This window comes from Ascaphus truei, chromosome 2 (genome assembly GCF_040206685.1).
Source record: "Ascaphus truei isolate aAscTru1 chromosome 2, aAscTru1.hap1, whole genome shotgun sequence".
Taxonomy (NCBI): domain Eukaryota; kingdom Metazoa; phylum Chordata; class Amphibia; order Anura; family Ascaphidae; genus Ascaphus; species Ascaphus truei.
In genome coordinates, this window is record NC_134484.1 from 23,235,124 (window position 1) to 23,258,955 (window position 23,832).

At 44.0% G+C, this 23,832-nt stretch overlaps 1 protein-coding gene across 1 annotated transcript in view; it reads left to right on the plus strand.

The window, feature by feature from the left end:
* The window catches only part of COL22A1 (collagen type XXII alpha 1 chain), a 515,441-nt gene that overhangs the window by 143,041 nt on the left and 348,568 nt on the right, over positions 1-23,832 (plus strand). The window contains exon 4 of the mRNA XM_075581796.1: positions 20,027-20,101. Within this exon, the coding sequence (XP_075437911.1) occupies positions 20,027-20,101 (75 nt within the window). The remainder of the gene's footprint in view (positions 1-20,026; positions 20,102-23,832) is intronic.

The window sequence follows — 23,832 nt, forward strand, 5'->3', positions numbered from 1 at the left end:
ATAGAACATTTCTTTGTATTTTTTTTTAAATCAAACTGTACCCACATTAACCCTTGAAGCACCAGATAGAGTAAAATACATAATATCTCATGACATTATCATGACAGTAACTGTTTATTTTTTGTATCTAGTTAATAGTGGTTTGAGACCCAAATCAACCTTACAGTCATCATCCTCTAAAAGGTTGTTTTGCAAACATGTCGATAAGCGTTAAGGGCTCTTTTATAATACCTGCTAAAGATTTTAAATTCATATCCATGATTCAGGAAACTTTTCTGTAAATCTGTAGCTTGTTTTATAAGTTCTTCTATAGTAGAGCAAACTCTCATAATGTTTAAGTATTGCTCAGTTGGAATGCCAGAGTTTAAGTATCTATGATATTGGCCCTGAGCCTTTAGGAGGTTGTTTATGGATGTTTTGTTTACAGTTTTATTCAGTAAATCATCATATTTATTGATCTTCTTCTTTATTGACGACAAAGTCCAGAATGGTGATTCTTTCCTTGTTTATTTCACAAATTATTAGTACATTTGAAGATATTACAGTTCAAGGCATCTAAGAAGAATCCAAATGAGAAAGATATCATCTATAAATCTGATTCAAAGTTGCATACAGTCAGTGTATTTTGACATTTTAGTGCTGAACACTATTTGGTCCTCCCACCACCCTATGTATACATTTTGAATAAATGGGGGTGCAGCCTGAACCCATGGCTGTTCCCTAATCTCGTGGCAGAATTTGTAATTATAGATAAAGTAATTATGTTTTAATATATACTCCCGAAGATGGCATACTGTATGAATTAATTGTGCTTGTTGAACTGTATGCTCCACGACCTCAGAAAATGAAGAGGAATAATAATGATATAGAGTTATTCTACATCTAAATTTGCCAGAAAGGTTTCTTTCTCCATGACAATGCCATGACAAGTTCTTAGTGGATCTCTTGTATTATGGACATAGAATGGTAAGGTTACCACAATGTGTCTCAGGAGCAGCACACAGTCAACACAAATGCTAGCATGTTCTGTTAAGATCCTGATCCCAGAGATGCCTGGTAGTCATCTTTGATTCTTTTGTATCTTGGGGATTCTATAAAACATATCCACAGCAACGATTGCATGACCATATTTTTCAATTCTGATCAATAACCTTATTGTTTAATCCCTAATGTAGGCTTTAAATAAGTTTCTGAATCATAGCATGGAATCTTTATCTTAAAGCAAGGCTTGCCTCCCACCAGCATCAGGTTTTCTTTACCATAATCATCTGTAATCTGAACGACAATGGAGGCTTGCTAGTTATTTCTAAGTTCATCTCGTGCTTTTCACTCTGCTTTATTTTCTTCCTATAGATGAATGAGTTGCAGCAGAGAGGGAGATTAAATAGGTGCATTTTGTGTATAAGATACTGAAAACCTTTATAAAGCATATCTGGGTTTACATTTTTAATACATGAAAGAGGACAAAGAGAAGACATACAGTATAGGGGACTTGACTGATAAATGAATTATTCTGAGGATTCATTTCAGTAGTCTCTATATTTATACCCTGAAAGATCCTCTGTTGTTTTGTTGAGTGTCATAGTTATGTGTGTTTGAGGTATAAGGAGTAGATGCTATCAAATACAATATAAATACATTCTAGAGCGACTGACAAAGAAATGCAGACTGATTCAGAAGCATTGCAGTGACATTTTGAACATTGCTGAGTTTATTTGTCTTCCATAAGTTCTAACCTGTATTTTGTTCTTGTACACCTTGACAGATACATGTGTTTAGACTTTGTTACATTTATTTGGCACCATGAGCAACTCAAGGCAGGGCAGGTTGTTTTGACTTAAAGGAAAGCTCAATTAGGTATACGTGTTTTGAAGCATACATCCCCTTTAAATGTAGGCTTTATAGGTACAAGTATAGCATTGAATATATACTGTACTAAATGCCATTACCAAATACTATACAATCTTGTTTCAGCAACATAAGAATTTGGAAAACGTTATGTTTTTATATGAACACAATATTGATCATGCATTTTAATCTCACGGTTGGAAAGCTTCTTACTCCCGCTTCTGCCCAGGACATACTTGAAAACGAGAGGTAACTCTCAATATATTACTTCCTGGTAAAACATTTGATAAATAAAAATAAATAATAAATACACTTCTCCTTGACATAGAGTAACACTTAATAGCCTTAACAGTAAGGTACAGTCATACTTATCAACATATACAGTATACTGAAAAGAGGAATAAAGTCAGCCATATTGGTCTACCAGTTTGTGTATTCATTTCATTATTCAATATAATAATAATAATAATAATAATAATAATAATAATAATTTTATTTCATTACAAGTATAGTACTTTACTCCCAATGGGACTCAAAGCCCTTCATAATTACAATATAGTGCATGTTATGCAACATTGTATATAAGATTTCTTACAGATATAGTCCCTGCCCTGTGGAGCTTACAATCTATGTGTGCTTTAGGCACAGGGAGATAAAGTGACTTGCCCAAAGTCAAAATGAGCTGACACTTGGAATTGAACCAGGCCCCCCCTTCTTCAGACTTGGTGTCATTGTTTTCAGAGTCAATGACTATACCTACCGAGTCATATTTTCTCTGAGCACAACTTATTTTTATCTCACTCTCTGCTCCTCTTTGCTATAACCGAGACTTGGCTCAGGCAGTCTGACTCTGCAGTGGAATCTGCCCTCTCTTATGGTGGCCTTTCTTTCTCCCACACTCCGTGCCCTGATGGTAGGGGTGGAAGTGTGGGCTCCTCCTCAGCTCTACCTGCAGTTACCAAACCCTTCCTATTCCTCCCTCTCTTTCTTTCCCAACCTTTGATGCTCCCACTGTCCAGCTTTTTTTCTCATGTCCATATGGCAGTCATCTATCTCACACCTACATCTACTCAGCCCCCTTCTGTATTTCTCTTACACATTAAAACCTGGCTCTCCTTCTTTCTCTCCTCAGACTCCCCTGCTTCTCCATGGGATGTTCAACTGCCAAATTATTTATCTCTCTCTCTCCCTTAGGCTTCCCGCTTTCTCTAACCTCTTCTTTTGGCCTTCACCAATGGATTGCAGCCAGAACATACAAGGATAGCCAGTAGCTATACCTGGTTTTCACAGAAAAACTTTTCTTTCTCAAATCTCTCTATTTCCCCCTTTCCTCTCTATGAACGGCATCTCCTCTTATTTTCTCTCTCATACTTCTCCCCTTCTCCACCTCAATTCTGCAGAGACCTGCACTCTATTAACATACCAGCTTTTTAATACAATTTGCACTCCTCTCTCTCCTCCCTATGCTCTGGTACAGACTCTGACAACCTGGTCAGGAACTACAACTCTGCCCTATCCTCTTCTTCATCTACATGCCCATCTTTCTCTCTGCTGTTCTTGCCCTTCTAACCCCAGACCCCAGCTGAACTGCCACACACATGCAATGCCTCTGGAGGAAATCTCAAAATCTCGCAGAATTCCTTCACTACAAATTTATACTATCCTGTTTCAACTCTGCCCTCTCCCATTCTAAACAAACCTACTTTTCTTCACTAACACGCAAAAGTCTACCCACGCTGACTCTTCTCTGTCTTTGACTATCTACTCTGACCACCATCTGTTACTTGTTTTTCTTCCTCCATTTCACCTCAGGACTTTGCTGACTATTTCAAGACCAATGTGGATTTCATATGTCAAGACATCCCCTCTGTATCCTCCTCACATTCTACACCTCTTCCTAACTGTCCTACTGCCTTCCACAACTCTTTTTCCACTCTCACAGAGGATGATGTGTCGCTTCTGATCTCCTTTTCTCCCTCTTCCACTTGCCTCTTTACCCCATTCCCTCCCATCTCCTCAAATCTCTTGCTCCTACTCTAATCCCGACACTCGCACATATTTTCAACTCCTCCCTCTACTCTGGAACCTTTCCCTCCTCCTTGAAACATGCAACAATACTCAAAAACAGCATCATTGACCCTACCTGTCTCTCTAACTATTGTCCTGTCTCCCTGCTGCCTCTTGCCTCTAAATTCTTTGAGCGCCTTCTATTCTCTCGCTTTCTCCATTTTCTCATTTCCTATTCTCTCCTAGATCCTCTACAATCTGGCTTCCACACTGTTCACTTCACTGAACTACTGTGAGTGCTCGTTGTGTACTAACTGTTGCAGACCTGTACTTAAAAAGGGTGCTTCGGTGCCGCTGTGCTTTATAGCCGTTGAGGGTCCCCTCCGACGGTGCCTGAACTCTCGGTCACGTCCAGACTGTAACTTTCTGCTGCTGTTGCCACGTGCACACTCTGCAATCCTCTACCTAACCTGCTAGCCCTCAGGTTCGCCCAGATCTGATATCAACATGGCCAGGCACCTATTTAAAGACTCATCTCAGTCCCTCCTCTTCCACAGCCATTATTATTGGCTGCTGACATGTCCATTACAGTCACATGTCCAGAGCACATTGAAGAGGAACCTGCCAGGGGGAAGTGTGTGGAGCTCATTACACAGTAATAAAGATATACATACATTTCCAGTATATATATATATATATATATATATATATAAACTTTCTAAATATAGATGTAGCAGACGTTAATGCTCCCACTTGGACATTGCAGTGGGGGACACACAATGTGCAAGGTGGAGCAGATACCATTATGTCTGCATTAGCTGCAAAAAAGGGGCTGAGCTAACATTTTATTGCATTCCCTTGTGCACGCCACAAACATCTGTTACAGCTGTATATGCCTTGATGCTCAACTGAACAGCACTGCATCAAATAACATCATATTTAATTCAACAATAAAAGCTGTTATATAATGTGAGTGTGTGGTATGTATTTATAGATGGCAGAAAGGTCATTCAAAGTGTGTGCTGTCTTTTATTATTCACTTTCTATGAGATGGCAGCTGTTATGTGATAATGTCACGGCCCATTAATTACAAAAGGTAATACGTGGAAAAACAAACCATTTTAAGCACTTATAATGACACTACAATGTACAATTATTATCAAAGGATATCTCCCTCTGGTACTACACATTACTTGGATACCACCCAAACTATTATCAAACAGGTGGTTTTATCTAACAGGCACAAACCTATTTAAATATTTGTTTTGTTGTCAGTATAAAACCTTTAGGTGCCATTCATGTTTCCTCTCGCAAACACAACATTTGTTTTTAGTACACAACTATATTATAAGTGTTGCAGATGGAGATATATTTTTACACTATCGGGTGAGCTGTTGCTTCATGATAGATCTGTGGATATAGATCCAATTATTTTACATATTACAACCAGGCAGATATTGTTGGCATTATTAAAATGTACTTTTAAGTTGAACAAAATTCCACGTAAAACTTTTAAAAACCTCATTCTCCAACTGGAGTTGCTGGGAATTTCTGCATGGGGCGCTCAGCACCAGCCCTCACGCCCCCCCGCAACTCCAACAGGTCAGGTTTTCAGGATATCCCAGCTTTAGTACAGGTGGCTCAATCAGTGGCTGCTTCAGCACAGGTGGCTCAATCAGGGGCTCACTCTTCGACTGAGCCTCTTCATTGAGCCACCTGTGCTGAAGCTGGAACATCCTGAAAACCTGACCTGTTGGGCAGGATGGGAGGAGCTTGAGGACTGGAGTTGAGCCCCCCCGATTTACGGTACAGTATATTGAAAGTAGCTAAACAGACAAAACAAACTCACCCAATGCTCTTGAGAACTATCACTAAACCACTCAGCGTTGTCATGCACTGTGTTCATTTTTTTCTAGCCTTGTTATGCAACGGCTAAACCGAAATCAAACAGCACTGGAGAATATACATACAGTAAGCCATTCAAATTAACAGCTAAAGAACCGTTGCTGCCTGGAAAATAAGGAGTTGTTCATTTAAAGCCAATGCAGTGTCTTTGAAGTACAGTACTTTAAATCAACTTTTTATTTGCAATTATTTCCGATAATAAATAGGTTCAGTATAATTTAGAGTTTGTATTATACAGGATAAAAGCAATAACCCCGGAGGTGCTACCTAGATGTGGTGCTTAGTGAATGTATGAATGTGCATAGTACAAAGGGAGAGGAAACAGTGCAGAGTGGAAGGAATAAGAAGTATTAGACATTGATGGGTGCCAGCACCCTATCCTTGGTGGGTGTCACGGGCGTCCTTCGATCAATTGGATCGGTTTGAATGTAGTGTCTTATGACTCTCATTGTGATACAGTTTTTTGTGGTACTTGTGTTTTATATTATAGAGATGTATGTATTAATTTCGGTTTTCTGGTTCTCCTTTTCATGCGCTCCTATTTTTGTGTCTGTATGTGCTGAGTATGCCCCGCTGATCACGGGAGATTAGGAGCTGCTGGGGAGACTGGATTATCCGAGGGAGAGCAACTGTAGGGACAGCGCTCACAAACGCCCCCTCTCTTCGCCAGTTTAACCAGGCACTGATGGGAAGGAGTGGTTTAAATAGGGCAGGATGAGAGACAGGTGCAGGGTATCAGGATTCAGAGTCTGGAAGGTTCTTTGACAGAACTAAAAAGAGAAGTAGCACTCCCGGTGGATGAGTGGGGGAACAGCAGCTGGGAACAGGTCATCCAGGAAGAACCTGACAGCTACAGTATATTATAATGCAGTCATGAATTTATACAAGAAATCCAACCTTTAAGCTCAACAATAGTGTCCAACCTAGGGAATAAAGGGAACAGTAATACTTATGTGCCTGAGGAGGGGGAGTGGTGTAGTTATCGGCCTGGGGGTTTAGTTATGTGCCTATGGGGAGTAGTTATTGGCCTGGGGGAGTAGTTATGGGCCTGGGGGGAGTAGTTATGTGCCTGTGGTGGTGTAGCTATGTGCTGTAGATTTAGTTATGTGCTTGGGCAGATAATTATATACAGACGAGACCACGACTATTCTAAAGCTTGCCTTAAACTAGCCCGGTTACATTCTGGGTATGTGCTGGGCTAGTTTAAGGCATTTCTGCATTGATTAATGACCCATAGGATTAACACAGCAGGGGTCCCTGGCTGTCCTATTTAGTTTGAATGGGACTGCCAGGGACCCCTGCTGTTAATCTGATGAGCCATTAATCAATGCAGAAATGCTTAGGCAGGTTTATGGCAATTTTGAGGCATTTATCCAGCATGTACCTGGGTCTTTTTGGCGATTGCCACTGGTTTGTGTTAGAATAGTCGCAGTCTCTGCTGTAACTGGGGAGAGGGAGGAAGATTAAGTATGGGCCTTGGGATAAAGGTATGGACTTGTGGGGCTGGGTAAGCAAAACAGTGGGTCAAAAGATGAGTGTTCTTACCTGCAGCATTGGAGGATGAAGGGGGCCTGCGGGAGAGGCTTGCAGAGGGCCCTGTCAGAGGGGGCCCGCAGAGGTGCTTGTCACAGGGGGCCTGCAGAGGTGCCTGTCACAGGGGCCTGCAGGAGGTGCCATAAGAGGGGGCCTCACTCATAGAGTGACTCACTTCCATGGGCTTCCTGCAGGCCCCATCTGACAGGCACCTCTGCAGATATAGCACATGGTGGGATCACCTCTATCCTCATTAACTCGATGCCTTTTGCTAGTCTCGCTTCTTCAAGAGTTCAGTTCCTGTCTCTTTACTCTCTATTTACAGTGCTACAATTGAGACCACTTATTCTACCTATTGGAAACTATCATTGATACTTAAAGGCCGGATTATCATTTTTAATTCTTGAGTGCATAATAGATCCTTGACATTTAGATTTGATCGAAATTATTGCACTTCAGTATATTGTTTTTTTGTTTTTTTTACTTTTCCGGTTGCGCTCTCGTTTTGACGGAGAATTTAGTATTGTACAGAAAATTATTTTTACTGACTTATGTACTGTATAAATACACTTATGAATTTACACCTAGTAAGTGAATGCCAGGCATCAAAGCTTTACAGGATGTAACATTTGAAGTAGTGATAACTAAATGTAAATGATATATTATAGTAAAGGTATGACTCGGGGACACATGGGGGTCATGCGCTAAGCTCCGTTAAGTCGTTTTTAGAGCACAAAGTGCTCTTAGAACGTGATGTTGCGCTGAACACGATGCACTAAGCCTCGCAAACAGGCACTTTGCGCTCTAAAACTGACTTTTTCAGGAAATTTTTCTAAGTCCAACTTTGCTCGTTCGTAACCCTGTTTGCGTTAAATTCTGCCCTTAAGCGGGATGCACTAAGCTACGTAACTTTAGCGTACACAAAAGTTGCGTTCAACAGAACACATCAGCTCAAGGTAGACGCAAAAAAAAGCTGGACTTTGAAAAACGTCTTGCTTTACATTTTTGCATGCGCAACACCCATACAACAGGCCGGCGGGTGTCCCCGGCTGACCCGCGGGGGTCCCCGAGGGAGGCCGGGGGTCGCGCGTCACGTGACCGGGACATTGAAATTCTGCAGGGGATACCGGCACCCCATAACGGGGCCTGTATCTCCTGAAGTAGGGGGTCCTCGGACCTGAAACCAATGCTGTTCAGCTTCGAAGACCCCCTGCTCATGTACACTATTATTCAAATGTATTTATTTAGTGTACGATCGCCTGTAACAGCCTTGCATGGAGATGGCAAATCTCTATGCAAATGTTACATGCGGCTTTTTTTTCTAGCAGCTAGCGAACGTGAAGTTTAAGAACGCTAGCAGTGGGGAAAAAAGCAACACGTACGCTGTGGGTGTTTTGAGCACGCACGTTAAAAAATGGGCTTAAGGCCTTAGTGAATCGCATCCTCGGCCTCACTTTTTAACGGACGTGCTTTTTTTGAACATCAGAACGCAAACCCATTGCGCTTTGTGCATAGCCCCCATGGTGATTAATAACCATTTATTTATACAAATCATACTGTATTTAGGGTAGGCTCACTTCAGTAACATTAACCTCTTAAACCTAACTGCAGGTTATATAAGGTGAACATTGTTCACTTATCTGGAAATTAGCATATAGTATATTTTAAAGCAGCACTCCAAGCTGCAGTTTGTTATTTTTTAGTTATAGGATTGAAGCAGGGGTCTCTGCAGCTAAACTGCATTAATTTCAACTCCGGGACCCCCCTCTTTCCCATGATACTACCTCCGTCAGAGGTGCCGGTATCTCCTTCGTCACGTGGGGCAATAGGAAGCAGCAAGGGGTTACATCACAGCTTTCTATTGGCCTGCAAGACTTTTAAAGCGGCCATTATGTTAGCCCTAACAAACCCCGTCCAAGCTGCTATTTGAGAGATATAGCACTCCCTACGGAGGTAAGTATCTTGGAAGCAGTTCAGTAGTTCAGCGCTGGAGACCCCCTGCTTCAATCCTATAACTTAAAAAATGTTCCTATAATTTACTGTTTTTTAAATGCATCCCCGAGTGCTGTTTTAAATGCACTATGGATTTTTCCAACATAAGTTTCGAAAAGAGTTCATTATAAGAGAGTATTATAAGGAAAAAGGTGGGTGATGGGGGAGAAGGTTTAACTGTGCTTAAGGGTATGGCATTTTATTTTCTATACTGTAGACACAGTAACCACCTACGGTCAAGATAAACTTTTGCATTTTTTAATTAAAGTCCTACTTCTATATAAATGTCTTATCAAGTATTTTTGCATTGCACTTTCAGTAGTCTGCTAGTAGAATTTTTATTCTTACAAGGCACTCAACCCATTCTTAAAATACCTTGTGTACAACTTTCATCTCCCTCTTAATGAACACCCTTTTTTTTCTTGCTCTTTCTAACTGTGTTCAGAGGATCTGTTGTCCTCAGTATTTTAATGTGACTTCTTTTCTCAATCCTTATTTAAATATGAATAACAACATAGATACCTTGTGTTTCTAAACTCATAGGGTTCCCCTTGATATACACTACCGACACACTTTATTGAAGTGTGGTCGGTACCGCAAGCCGGGAAATCTCCCGGCTTGCTAGTGGCCGCCCCTCGGCGTGCCGCGCGTCATAGACGCGCGGTCACGCGTCATCGGGAGCGTGCGCCCGCTGCACGCGTGTCCAGGGGCTCCCCGAGTGAGCCCTGGTGTCCCGCGATCGCGGGACAGCGGCAGGGGGTTCCGGGGGACCCGGCGGACCCGGCAGCGGTAGGGAGAGCGCCCCGATCGGAGGGCGCTCTTCCGCTGCTTCGGCGTGCGCCCGTCACACTCGGGCGCGCGCCAGGCTACTGCTGCGGCACAGAACGGGCAAATGCTCGAATAAACTGTGCCGCAGCAGTAGTATTGGACAAAGTAGAGATAGCTCCCTATTGTGTCGCACTGGAGAAACACCCCTAGACGAGCTTAAAAAGTAATTTTATTAACACATTAAATTAAAATATACATGTGTTAATAAAATTACTTTTTAAGCTTGTCTAGGGTGTTTCTCCAGTGCGACACAATAGGGAGCTCTCTCTACTTTGTCCAATACGTTATCCACTCCCAGTCAGCACCACCCCTTTATCACCTACAGTATTGTAGTGGAGTTTTTATCACACCTGAATATAATTCTTTGACCCTCCTTGGTGTTTGTGCGGGGTACACACTTACCCCTTAGGGGGTACCTATCCTTCCTCTCCCCTTGATTTAGCTACTATGTCAAGGGGTCTGGGCTGGCCTGTTTACGTGATATTCTATTTGTTTGTTGTTCTAGGGAAGATCGCGTTTCGCGTTCATATGGAGCCCTGAATACGATCTGGCAGGCAGGGGAACAGAAAAGGTCAATTTGCTTTTCTTCTGTTTGCATCATCAATGATGCCGTGATCACATGATCGCGCCGTGCTGGCGCTCTCTGATGCCACAGCCCCTCTGACATGCCCTTCCTACTGTCTCTGTACGTTCTCCCTACCTACCAATTAGACTGTAAGCTCCTCGGAGCAGGGACTCCTCTTCCTTAATGTCTAAAGCACTTATTCCCATGATCTGTTATTTATATTATCTGTTATTTATTGGATTACCACATGTATTACTGCTGTGAAGCGCTATGTACATTAATGGCGCTATATAAATAAAGACATACAATACAATACAATACAATGCGATGGGTTCGGAGGTGGTTGGCATCACTAGAGCCACTCCCCTCTGATCACAAGGGAGAATATGGTCACATTGGTTAGGAGAATAACTAATTTTTGATTAAAAAGTACATGTAGTACACAAGTGCATGTATAGGCCATATGTGTATTATATTGACACTGGAGTAGATCCAATAGTTTACTATAAGCAGAAAAAATTGACACAATAGGTGATGTAAAGAATATTTATCCTTTGTACACACATACATGTCCATGTTTTATGTAATAAATGGTTTGACAGTCATTTCCTTTCCCCATGTATTTATCTTACCACCTCTATCTCTCACTCTTCCCCTCTCTCTTCCTCCCTCACTCACTCTCTCTCACACCCCCCTCTCTTTTCATACTGTTCCCCCCATCCGCTCACTCAATGATCCGCCTCTCTCAATTAATGCTCCCTCAATCCCTACTCTTCACAATCATTCCCTCCCCCCCCCCCCTGGCCACACACACAGACACACACAACCCCCCTCAATTTCCACAATAATTATCCCCCCCCCCACAATACACATAATACCCCCCACCATAACCCCATACAATACACACAGACACACACACACACACACACACACACACACACACACACACACACACACACACACACACATATACACACACAACCCCCCTCAATTTCCACAATAATTATCCCCCACCATAACCCCCTACAATACACACACAATAATGCCCCACCACAGTACGTGTACAATAATACATACTCACAATGCACACACAATAACCCCCCTACCCACAATACACCCCCCACATACACAATACACACTTACCTTGTGGGTGGTATCAGGCCTCTAGTGCCGCTCTGGTTTGTGCATGGACACGGAAGTCCAGGCCCAGCTTCTGGCATACACCGGCGGAAAAGGTAGGCCCGGTAGAGGAAAGGCAGACCCGGCAGGGAAAATGCAGGCCCACAGCAGTTGGGGAGAGCTGGGGCCTGGCAGCAATCATAGACCCATCAGCCAAACGCAGAAGTTGGGCCTAATCTCTGCCCAGGTCCATCTTCCTGTGCCAGCTGGCTGGTCCCCCCGCAGCCATCGGGTTCGGGACAGTTGCCCAGATCTCCCCCCTTCGGCGACCCTGTATACACTATCAAACATTGTATTGTATTGTATTGTATGTCTTTATTTATATAGCACCATTAATGTACATAGCGCTTCACAGCAGTAATACATGTGGTAATCGAATAAATAACAGATAATATAAATAACAGATAATGGGAATAAGTGCTTTAGACATAAACATAACATTAAGGAAGAGGAGTCCCTGCCCCGAGGAGCTTACAATCTAATTGGTAGGTAGGGAGAACGTACAGAGACAGTAGGAGGGAGTTCTGGTAAGTGCGTCTGCAGGGGGCCAAGCTTTATGTATCATGTGTTCAGAATGTTCACAGTGCTATACGTATGCTTCTTTAAGCAAGTGTGTCTTAAGGTGGGTCTTAAAGGTGGATAGAGAGGGTGCTAGTCGGGTACTGAGGGGAAGGGCATTCCAGAGGTGTGGGGCAGTCAGTGAAAAAGGTTTAAGGCGGGAGAGGGCTTTAGATAAAAAGGGGGTAGAAAGAAGACATCCTTGAGCAGAACGCAAGAGTCGGGATGGTGCATAGCGAGAAATTAGGGCTGAGATGTAAGGAGGGGCAGAAGAGTGTAAAGCTTTAAAAGTGAGGAGAAGAATGGAGTGTGAGATGCGGGATTTGATTGGAAGCCAGGAGAGGGATATCAGGAGGGGAGATGCTGAGACAGATCTAGGAAAGAGTAGAGTGATTCTGGCAGCAGCATTTAGGATTGATTGTAGGGGAGACAGGTGAGAGGCAGGAAGGCCGGACAGCAGGAGGTTACAGTAATCAAGACGGGAGAGAATGAGGGCCTGAGTCAGAGTTTTAGCAGTCGAGCAACAGAGGAAAGGGCGTATCTTTGTTATATTGCGGAGGAAAAAGCGACAAGTTTTAGAAATGTTTTGAATGTGAGGGGCGAATGTGAGAGAGGAGTCGAGTGTGACCCCTAGGCAGCGTGCTTGGGCTACTGGGTGTATGATCGTAGTTCCAACAGTAATGTGGAAGGAGGTAGTAGGGCCAGGTTTGGGAGGAAGTATGAGGAGCTCTGTTTTAGCCATGTTGAGTTTAAGGCGACGGAGGGCCATCCAGGATGATATAGCAGAGAGACATTCAGAAACTTTGGTCTGTATAGCAGGTGTAAGGTCGGGTGTTGAAAAGTATATTTGTGTGTCGTCAGCATAGAGGTGATATTTAAACCCAAAAGATGTTATTAGGTCACCTAGAGAGAGTGTGTACAGAGAAAAGAGAAGAGGTCCCAGGACAGAGCCCTGGGGTACCCCCACAGAGAGATCACTAGGGGAGGAGGAGGTGTTAGCAGAAGAGACACTGAAAGTACGATGGGAGAGGTAGGATGAGATCCAGGATAGAGCTTTGTTCCGAATACCAAGAGTATGGAGAATGTGAAGGAGAAGAGGGTGATCCACAGTATCAAATGCTGCAGAGAGGTCAAGTAATATGAGCAGAGTGTAATGACCTCTGTCTTTGGCAGCATGGAGGTCGTCAGTTATTTTAGTGAGGGCTGTTTCCGTGGAGTCAGCAGTGCGGAAGCCAGATTGTAGAGGGTCTAGGAGAGAATAGGTGTTGAGAAAATGGAGCAAGCGAGAGAATACAAGACGTTCAAGGAGTTTAGAGGCAAAAGGCAGGAGGGAGACAGGTCGATAGTTAGAAAGACAGGTAGGGTCAAGCTTGCTGTTTTTGAGTAATGGTATGACTGTTTGCATGTTTGAAGGAGGATGGAAAGGTTCCAGAGCAGAGGGAGGAGTTACAAATGAGCGTAGGGATTATAGTAGGAGCAAGAGGTTTTAGGAGATGGGAGGGAATGGGGTCAAAAGAGCACGTGGTAGAGGGAGAAGAGGCGATCAACAGCGACACATCCTCCTCTGAGAGTGGAAAAGGAGTCAAGGAAGGCAGGAGGAGAGTTAGGAAGAGGTGTAGGATGGGAAGAAGAAACAGGGGGATGTTCTGACGTATGGATTCCACCTTTTCCTTAAAATAGTCAGCAAAGTCCTGAGCAGAGATGGAGGAAGGAGAGGCAGCTGAGTTTGGTTTGAGTAGAGTATCAAAGACAGAGAACAGTCGGCGTGGGTTAGACTTGTGCATGTTGATTAGTGCAGAAAAGTAGGCTTGTTTAGCTTGCGACAGGGCAGAGTTGAAACAGGATAGCATACATTTGTAGTGAAGGAAGTCTGCGAGAGTGTGAGACTTCCTCCAGAGGCGTTCAGAGGAACGAGTGGAGGAACGCAGCATGTGTGTGTGGGAATTTAGCCTGGGTCTAGGGTTAGAAGGGCGAGTGCGGCAGAGAGAAAGTGGGGCATGTAGATCAAGAGAGGAGGATAAGACAGAGTTGTAGTTCCTGACCAGGTTGTCGGGGTCTGTAGCAGAGCTGAGAGAGGAGAGGGAGGAGCGTAAAGTGGACTCAAAGTCAGGTAAGTGAATAGAGCGCAGGTTTCTGCAGAACCGGGGTGTAGATGGAGGTGGAGACGAGGAGAAGCGAGATAGAGAGAATGAGATGAGATGATGGTCAGAGAGAGGAAAAGGGGAAATGGAGAAATCGGAGAGAGAGAAGTTCTTAGTGAAAACCAGGTCTAAGTAGTGGCCATCCTTGTGGGTGCTGGCTGCAGTCCACTGTTGAAGGCCAAAAGAAGAGGTTAGAGAAAGAAAGCGGGAAGCCCAAGGGAGAGAGGGGTCATCAATGTGGCAATTGAAGTCCCCAAGGAGAAGAACAGGGGAGTCTGAGGAGAGGAAGAAAGAGAGCCAGGATTCAAAGTGAGAGAAAAAGGCAGAAGGGGGATGAGTAGAGGTAGGTGGGTGATAGATGACCGCCACATGAACAGGGAGAGGAGAGAAAATCTGGACAGTGTGAGCCTCAAAGGAGGGAAAAGCAAGAGAGGGAGGAATAGGAAGGGTTCGGTAACGACAGAGAGAGGAGAGCAGGAGCCCCACGTCTCCACCCCTGCCATCAGTGCGCGGAGTGTGGGAGAAGGAAAGGCCACCATAGGAGAGGGCAGCTTCCAGAGCAGAGTCAGACTGAGTGAGCCAGGTCTCAGTTATAGCAACGAGAAGCAGGGAGTGAGAGAGAAAGAAGTCATGCACAGAGAGGAACTTGTTAGAGAGGGAGCGAGCATTCCAAAGGGCACAGGAGAAAGGGAGAGAGGAGGGAGGGTGGCAGGGGATGGGTATGAGGTTGGAGGGGTTGACACCAGAAGGAGTAGAGGTTGCAGTTGGCAGGCGAGGACGAGCGCATGTAGGAATAAGACAGGGATCAGGATTGGGAGAGATATCCCCAGAAGCAAGGAGGAGAAGCATGGATAAAAAGAGGATGTGTGAGGATGATTTGTAGGGGTGTGATTTAGTGCAGGGGATATAGCTGTGGGGTGACAGAGGGCGCAGGTAAGAAAGGAGTTCATGTGAAAAGAGAAGTGGTGAAGGAAGGAGAGATGGAAATATATGAATAGAGTTAGAGACATACTGAGGCTGGTAGAAAGAAGTGCATAATTTGAGAAGAAGTGAAGTCACAGCAAATATAAATGGTAAAGGCAGCATCACAGCAGTAATGATGCAGTCTGGTATTGATGATGTCCTCCTTTCCAGCGTAGTTCAAATGCAGGAATCAGGGCCAGATGGGGTGTCCACTTCTTCCTCACTTCTTTTGAACTTCCTTTTAAACTTCAGTTGTTCAGTAGTCCTGCCACTTATAATGGGCCACTTGGACTTGGATATGGGCTGCATGACACAGAATTGATGAAATGGATCAATTGCTAAATAAATACCATAAGTGCCCTCAACATACAGAAAATAATTAAAATCCATTTTCTAGCTTTGGTTTGATGATTTTTATTTTATTTGTCAAAAGCCATGAAAAGCTTGTTAACAAAACATAACAAAATAGACTTACTAGAAGTGTTGGCTTTGGTCACATTTCCTGTTGTTGCAAATCAAGGCTACAGCCAAATAGGAACAGCTGTTTTGCTGCCACTCCTTTAATTTGACCCCTGGAAATAGCACATAAAGCTGAAGAATGCCAGCTGGCAATAAATAATGTACTACCAGCGTGGCACTCAATCCCTTTAGGAACAAGTGGCTGTGCAGTTAACTCACCGGCTAAGCTGATGTTAGACCCTCAATCAATGTAATTGTTTGAAGTTCCCCTGTAATTTACAGCAAATGACTTTATTAACACATTAACTACTTGAGCACTAGAATGATTTTGCTTTTAGAAACATCAGTGTTTTACTGACACTCTGTGGGTACAATAAAATATGTAAAAGTTAACTCGAAGCCAAATGAAATCACATGGCATGAAGGCCAATATTGAGGTTTAACTATACAGCAGTATATACAGTACAAAGAAATAAGAAATGAAAGTCCTACTTTAAAAACCTTAGTCTGTTATTTATTGGGCGCATTCTAGAGATGGGTGAATTTGCCCAAATCCGTTTCCCCGGATTCCCCCCCCCCCCCCCCCCCAATCCAATTTGCGGTTTAAAATCTGCAAACGGATTTGGTCTGTGTTTAGTCCGCACAGATGCATTAAAATCCGCCATTGGATACATTCCGTTGACCGCTTTGTAGGCTCCAATCCGCTGATTCAGCAATCCGTTGGCTGAACCTTAAAAATCCCCCCAATGGGTTGCGGAATCCACGGATTGTATTGGCAATAATAATACAAAAATCTGCGTGAATCGCCCTTTTTGAGATTGATCCGCAGAAATCCTGTGCAGAGATACTGTAAGTTTATAGTATTCTGATTTTTCAAACTACTGTACAGTAAGTACAAACGCTCAGGTGTAGGTGTGAAAGAACAACAAAAGAGAATGGATAAAAATGGAAGCGGCATCTTCATAAATGTTATTGCGTCTGATTTGTTTAATAATCTCGTTTTAGATATGGCTCATGAAATTGTTTATGTATATATCCGCTTGCAGGGGATTTGATGCACATGGTGGTATTTAAGCATTACAGCTGTTTGTTTAACATGCCGTAAAAGTTGCACCATAATCACTGCTCAACCCCTGCATTTGTCCTTTAGTCTTTGCACTCTTACTTATGAATCACCGATCCAGCTCATGGAAAATGATGTCAAACTATTTTTCTTAGCACACTTTTTTTTTTTAAATTTCAGCCAGCACTTTGCTAGTACTGTATTTTTGTCCTTTGGACGACTACAAGGGAAACATGAAAGTAATTTTACTCAATTCCAAAAACCAGCCGCCTGCCATTCAGATAAGTGACCTAAGCACATGTATCCATGCATCACAGTATCCACTTTTCTGCAATGGCCCAAGCATGCTCAATTAAACCAGTTCGACAAAACACCACATTTCTGTAAACATATGATCAAAATTGGACACAGTATGTACAGTATATTACAAGCATACACAAAACATTCATTATCAATCTTTCTCTTCATCTTTTCAATAAATTGCTTAAAACGACATCTCCCTTCCCCCTAATCCACAAATCTCCGTGCCTTCGTTGATTCTGACTAATTTGTCCGCAACCATTGTTCCTTCTTCCATGTCATTATCCCTTCAAAACATAAGACTCTAACATGGCCCGTGTAATGGTGTTTCCCCCACACGGTGGGAGATTCTGCCATTACTGGTCATGTGGTGCATGATACCTGCTGGTAACAGAAGGGCTGATTCGTCCGCTGGTGGTAGTGGGGACACAGGACTAGGCTTCTGGGGTTCATACCCCACATATCTCTTTAGCAGTGCAGCGCCTCCATCTGCCGTAGGCTCCAGGGACTGAAGGTGATCTCCATGGTAGAACTATTACCTCTCCCCCCAGTAAGGTCACGCAACAGGCAGGAGGTATATGCAAACAGGAACGGTTTATTGTCTTCTGTACAGCACAGTAACTTCTGCCCGATGCAGTACTTCTCAGCTACCACTGAAGGATGGTCCCTGGACCGTCACTACAGGCCAAGGGCAGCCGCAGCCGTCCAAGCTCTCCTTTACCTCCCTAGCAGAGGAAGAGGTATGGTCCACACTCACTCTCCCCCGGAGGGAAGAGGACTGGAGAAGGCAAAATAACAGCCTCTCCACTGTGTGAACTGCCTTCTTCAAGTGGGGAAAGGTTCTCCCGAATTTGGGCGGTACCTGCCCTTAATTACAGCCAAGAGGAGGGCACCAGGTCTGTCTCATGATTGGTCAAGCCCAGGCCTGATGTCACCGCTACCCACTGTCACTCAAGTGCAGTACCAAGGAGGGGGAAAACCCCATATCAACTACTTGCAAACTGATTGTACCAGGGCTTACTGCCAGGAAGGAAGCAAACTCGTAACCACAGATGGCATGGCTACACACGTTTCACGGACCTACCCTTGTGCAGACATGTACCCTTTCGCCTATTCACAAGATGCAGGGATAATGCTCACACCTCACTCAACACAGACATCATGAGAAATAGCTTGATAAATGCACGGTACTTCTTATGCACTCCTAATACTTCACCACATAGTTTTAACTCATTGTGAAAGGAAAGCAACTCAAGGTGCTGCTATAAATGTCCTTAAAATACATTGTAGAACAAAAACAAACATATATTATGCAATATAGATCTGCATATGTACTAATTATGTTTCATGTCCTGAAGTTAACTGAGCTATCAATCTGTATCTAACATAAACAAACAAAGATAGTATGTTTTACGCATGTTAAAATGTAGTAGCAATACTTCTTTCACATATAGAATTGACGTGTAAGGGCAGAATATAATGGGCGCAGGGATATGTCTGGTGAAGTTGCACTATTTAGTAGATATGACCTAAAATTATAAATTCTTTGCTTACCACTTTTTGAATCAAGATTCTTGCAAACATTGTTGAGAGTATGGACACATTATTGGTCAATCTTTTGGTATAATACGTATGGATAACGAATGTAGTTTTACTTTGCAACAAAACGTGAAAAGATCTTATTGTTGTTGATATCTTTGCATTGTGTTTTCATGACCATTTTTCTCAATAGATAAGAGCCCATATTTTAACCATGTCCACACTCATTAGTTATATAGAGTTATTCAGGAAAGAAGTGGCCTATGTCATATCCAATCTATAGTACGGTTCATTAAAGCAGCAGAGACATAGACAAGCAGCACTCAACACTGAAGTATGTGTTAGCTGCAAAGAACAGATACACATAAATATTACAAATATTTTCACACATACCTTCATATTGATGTGTGGTATGTAGACAGAGAAGATTATGTATAAAGAATGATTTTTTTTCTTCTTCCACACATGGAAAGTGTCTTGTGTCTAAAAAATGAACAGCATACAGTATGTTGTTATGTCATTATTAATATTCCTATAATTGGCACGCATTTTCTAATTCTTTGTATGGTGTACATCATGTTCATACATAAGAACGTATTAAAAATTCTCTGCGTCTAATACAATTGTCTTTTACGCAAGAAAAACATGCAGGATAATTTTGAGGCATATGTGGTGCCCAAAATAAGCGCATCCATGCACTTAAAAAATAATAATAATAATAATATATATATATATATATATATATATATATATATATATATATATATATATATAATTTCCATATGTGAGCCACGGACAACATCCAACCCCCACCTGTAACTCTTCCCCCGCGTATTTCTTTCTTCCTGAGAAATTACTAAAAGGAAAGCTGACTCGCGTGACACATGAAAATCGGATTTGCACATTGGCGCACCAAGACGCATGAATGTGTCACCCTTCTGTGCGTCCCTTAAACTTTTAGCAATGCTGTTGACGTCATTGTTTACCTTTACAGGACAGGAGTAGCACAACACACATAGAATACATATTCTGCAGAAGATTTCCATATTGATGCCTTTGTTATCACACCATAAAGTCTAAATTGTTTTCTTTTACTTACTGACGCTTTAATATTTGGCATAACCCGTCCCTCTATTTCTTTTTCAGATGTCCTTTGTCCAAATGTTAAAGTAGAGGGTGACCGCTTTAAACACAGAAATGGAGAAATAGATGAAATTCCAGGTATGTCAAAAATACATAAAATTGGTTACAAAAAATAACGCATGCAAATAAAATACATATATGTGTAGCCCTTTTTGTGAACGCCTGCAATAAGGAACTACTGTGGTGCATGTACCTGTGTCCTCAGGAGCTCTGAGCCTCCGCTATTTGGGAGCCTGGGGTCATACCTTTATTAATCGCGGTGCAGCGCCTCCACTTGCCCAGGATCCCCATGATAGAGATTATACCCTGAGCAAGAACATCACAACAGCATTATGCAACAGCAACCTTTTATATATCATGCATAAAGAACAAATGATCTGCAGAATAAACATATAACATTACACACACACACCGTGGCTCGGCCACACCTTATTAGGGATAATGTCCTGTACATAGGTGGCTCTGCCACTCTCCCTAGGAGTATGTCTTATAACCAGTATAGGTATGGTACCATAGGATTTGCACAGTTGGCCCAATTAGTTAGTGGGAGGCGGGATCAGCGCCTGGTGACCGGTGTAGGTGCACTTATAAACAATGATACCTTCCGGTCACTGCGATGACCATCACACTCCACGCAGGGTCCTAGCGTTGCTCCAGCCTTTCGCCGTCACTCCTTGCTGCAGTCTGTATCCAATCCAAGATGGCGGCCGCAGCTCCGCAGCCAAATCACACTAATGGGAAATGTCCCTACCAACTAAGGCCGTCCTTATAAAACAGCACCCTACGATGACAGGGGAATACTCCTCGGGCCGGGGGGATACCTTTCACCTAAGCGGACGGGTCACTGACCCTCCGCTCGCGCACACGAGGTTCCGCCAACCTCCTCCTTCACCTCCCTCTCTCCTCAGCGTGACCTCTCCCCCACGCTTCCCTTTCCTGTCCCTGTCTTCCTAGCCTTCTGATTGGTTCTTCACATCAGGTGACTGCCCAGGAGCTCATGGGAATTGTAGTTTCTCCACTGAGCCTCTCTGCCTAATCTGCACAGACACACAGCTCAGCTATTGCATCACACTGCCTGTCTCACTCTGCTAGGGCACACTGCAACACTGTTGCAACACTCCACAAGCTTCTCACTGAACAGAGGCAGCACACACTGAACACACATGAGGTTCCTACTACATCCTTACATTCTCCCCCTTGCAGAATCCAACGTCCTCGCTTGGGCTACACCTACATAACTATACACAGAATGTTATATAATAAAAATGCAGTTCAATTATATAACTTAGCACATTCGCATTGACTTTATACGATATTGCACAATTCTGTGAGCATCACAATCACAGATTGGATTTTGCTCCGAGACCACTGCTGAGCCTCATAATGGGGTGCCCCAAATTGATCATAAGCCATCCTCATTGGAGGTTGACTAGCTCTTTGGCTTCTGCGAATTTGCTCTTCAGCTACCTCCTCTGGAGAGTAGCAATTCCCATTTGGCAGTTCCAACTCTGCCCTTGAGGGGCTTGATAAGTCTGCAAAGTCTCTTTGTGGCACAAAGCACGGGCTCTGCGGGTCTAGTGGCTGGCTCACGGGAGTCAGCGTATCTGTCGTTGGACCAAGGGGCTCTTTACCCGTAGCTCCTTCGGGAGATGCCCCCGCGGCCTGAAGGCCCCTTTGAGAGGTTCCCTCCATAGGATTCTCAGAGGTGGCATTTATTACAGTCTCTAGGCCATCCTCTGTACTTTCAGTTTCTCCATCAATTGAAACAGTGGGTACCTCCAATTCGTTGTCCCCTACTTGAGGTATGGAGAGTAGGTGATTCCTATGCCACACCTTTACCCGGCCATCGGAGTCCTTGATGCGGTATACCGGGAGGCCAGGCATCTGTGATTCTACCTCACACACCCCATCTCTCCACCGATCAGCCAGTTTGTGCTTTCCGGGAAGGCCTAAATTACGAAGGAGAACAGCATCCCCCGGGTGAATCTCCTTATGTCGCACCTTGTGGTCATAGCGCCTTTTGTTACCCGCATTTAATTGCGCCGCCGCCTTTTCAGCCAATTTATAGGCCTGCTGCAGGCTGTCCTGTAACCTCTGTACATAACGGAAATGCGTTCTGTTGGATACCCCATCGGTAGATATCCGCAGTCGCACATCCACAGGTAGTCGGGCTTCTCTCCCAAACATTAAGAAGTACGGAGTATACCCTGTAGACTCGTGTCGAGTACAGTTATAGGCATGCACCAACGTCTCCACATGCCTGCTCCACTCCGTCTTCTGAGAGCCTTTTAATGTCCCCAGCATGTCCAGCAGTGTTCGGTTGAACCGTTCGGGCATAGCATCCCCTTCTGGGTGGTACGGGGTAGTCCGTGACTTAGCTATGTTTAACAACCTCAACAGTTCCCTAATGAGAGTACTCTCGAAATCCCTGCCTTGATCAGAGTGGAGTCGGTTCGGTAATCCATAATGAATGAAGTATTTCTCCCACAATACTCTAGCCACTGTTACCGCCCGTTGATCTTTGGTAGGGAACGCTTGGGCGTACCTTGTATAGTGGTCTGTAATCACTAGTACGTTACCGATGCCCCGGGTGTCTGGCTCGATACACAAGAAATCCATGCACACCAAATCCATAGGACCAGAGCTTTTCAGATGGGCCATGGGAGCCGCCCGTGTGGGGAGTGTTTTCCTCTGTATACAGCGGGTACACCTTCGGCAATGCATTTCCACTGATTCTCTCATTTTTGGCCAATAGAACCGGTCCCGAAGTAACCCGAATGTCTTGTCAATGCCCAGATGGCCATGATCATCGTGAAGGGCCCGAAGGACCATATTTCTCAGACTTTCAGGCAAGAATAGTTGTCGCCGATCGGGATGATTGTGGTATGGAATGACCCGGTACAATAGGCAATTGTCCAGTTCGAACTTCCCGAACTCATTCAACAATAGCTTCACCAGTTCTCTGGGGGCTTGCTTAAGAATAGAAGGGTTCTCTTGCTGCAGAGCTTGGCGAGCTAGTTCCACCACTGGATCTTGGATCTGGTGTTGCACCAATTCTTTCCAGGAAATGATTTTATCTTCGGTAATGTTCATTCCTTCCCGACCTCGGTAGGCCCGGGGAATGGCTCGGGATTGACACCCTAATGAATCAGCTACTCTTAGCTCTGAGAACGCCACCTGATCGTTGACCACTGCTGCTAGCGAACATAGAGCACGTATGCCAGGCCCCGGAATTTCCTCCCATACTTCCTCATCCATGGTGGGTTGAAGCCCCGGCCTCCGTGACAGAGCATCGGCCCCTATGTTAGTGGGCCCTGGTTTATATTTAAGGTTGAACCGATAGTTGGCCAGTGCCGCCAACCACCGGTGACCTGTCGCATCTAATTTGGCGGACGTGTTGATGTAAGTCATTGGGTTATTATCTGTCCTGACTTCAAATTGTACCCCATACAAGTAATCATGTAGCTTATCCACTACAGCCCATTTGAGGGCTAGAAACTCCAGCTTGTGGACAGGATAGTTCTGTTCGCTTGGAGTTAAGCTTCGACTCGCATACGCCACTGGGCGGAGCCCTGTGTCATGTTTCTGGTGCAACACTGCTCCCAGGCCACTGAAGCTGGCATCCACGTGTAGAACGTATTCTCGGTCGGGGTCGGCATAGGCCAGCACTGGGGCCTGCGTTAGGCTGGCTTTCAATTTCAAGAACGCTTGCTCACAAGCAGAGGTCCATTTCTCTCCAAATGGCGTTTGTGCTGTGGTGATTTTCCTGCCGGTGTCCTCAGGGCAGATTTTTAAGAGATTATTCAGGA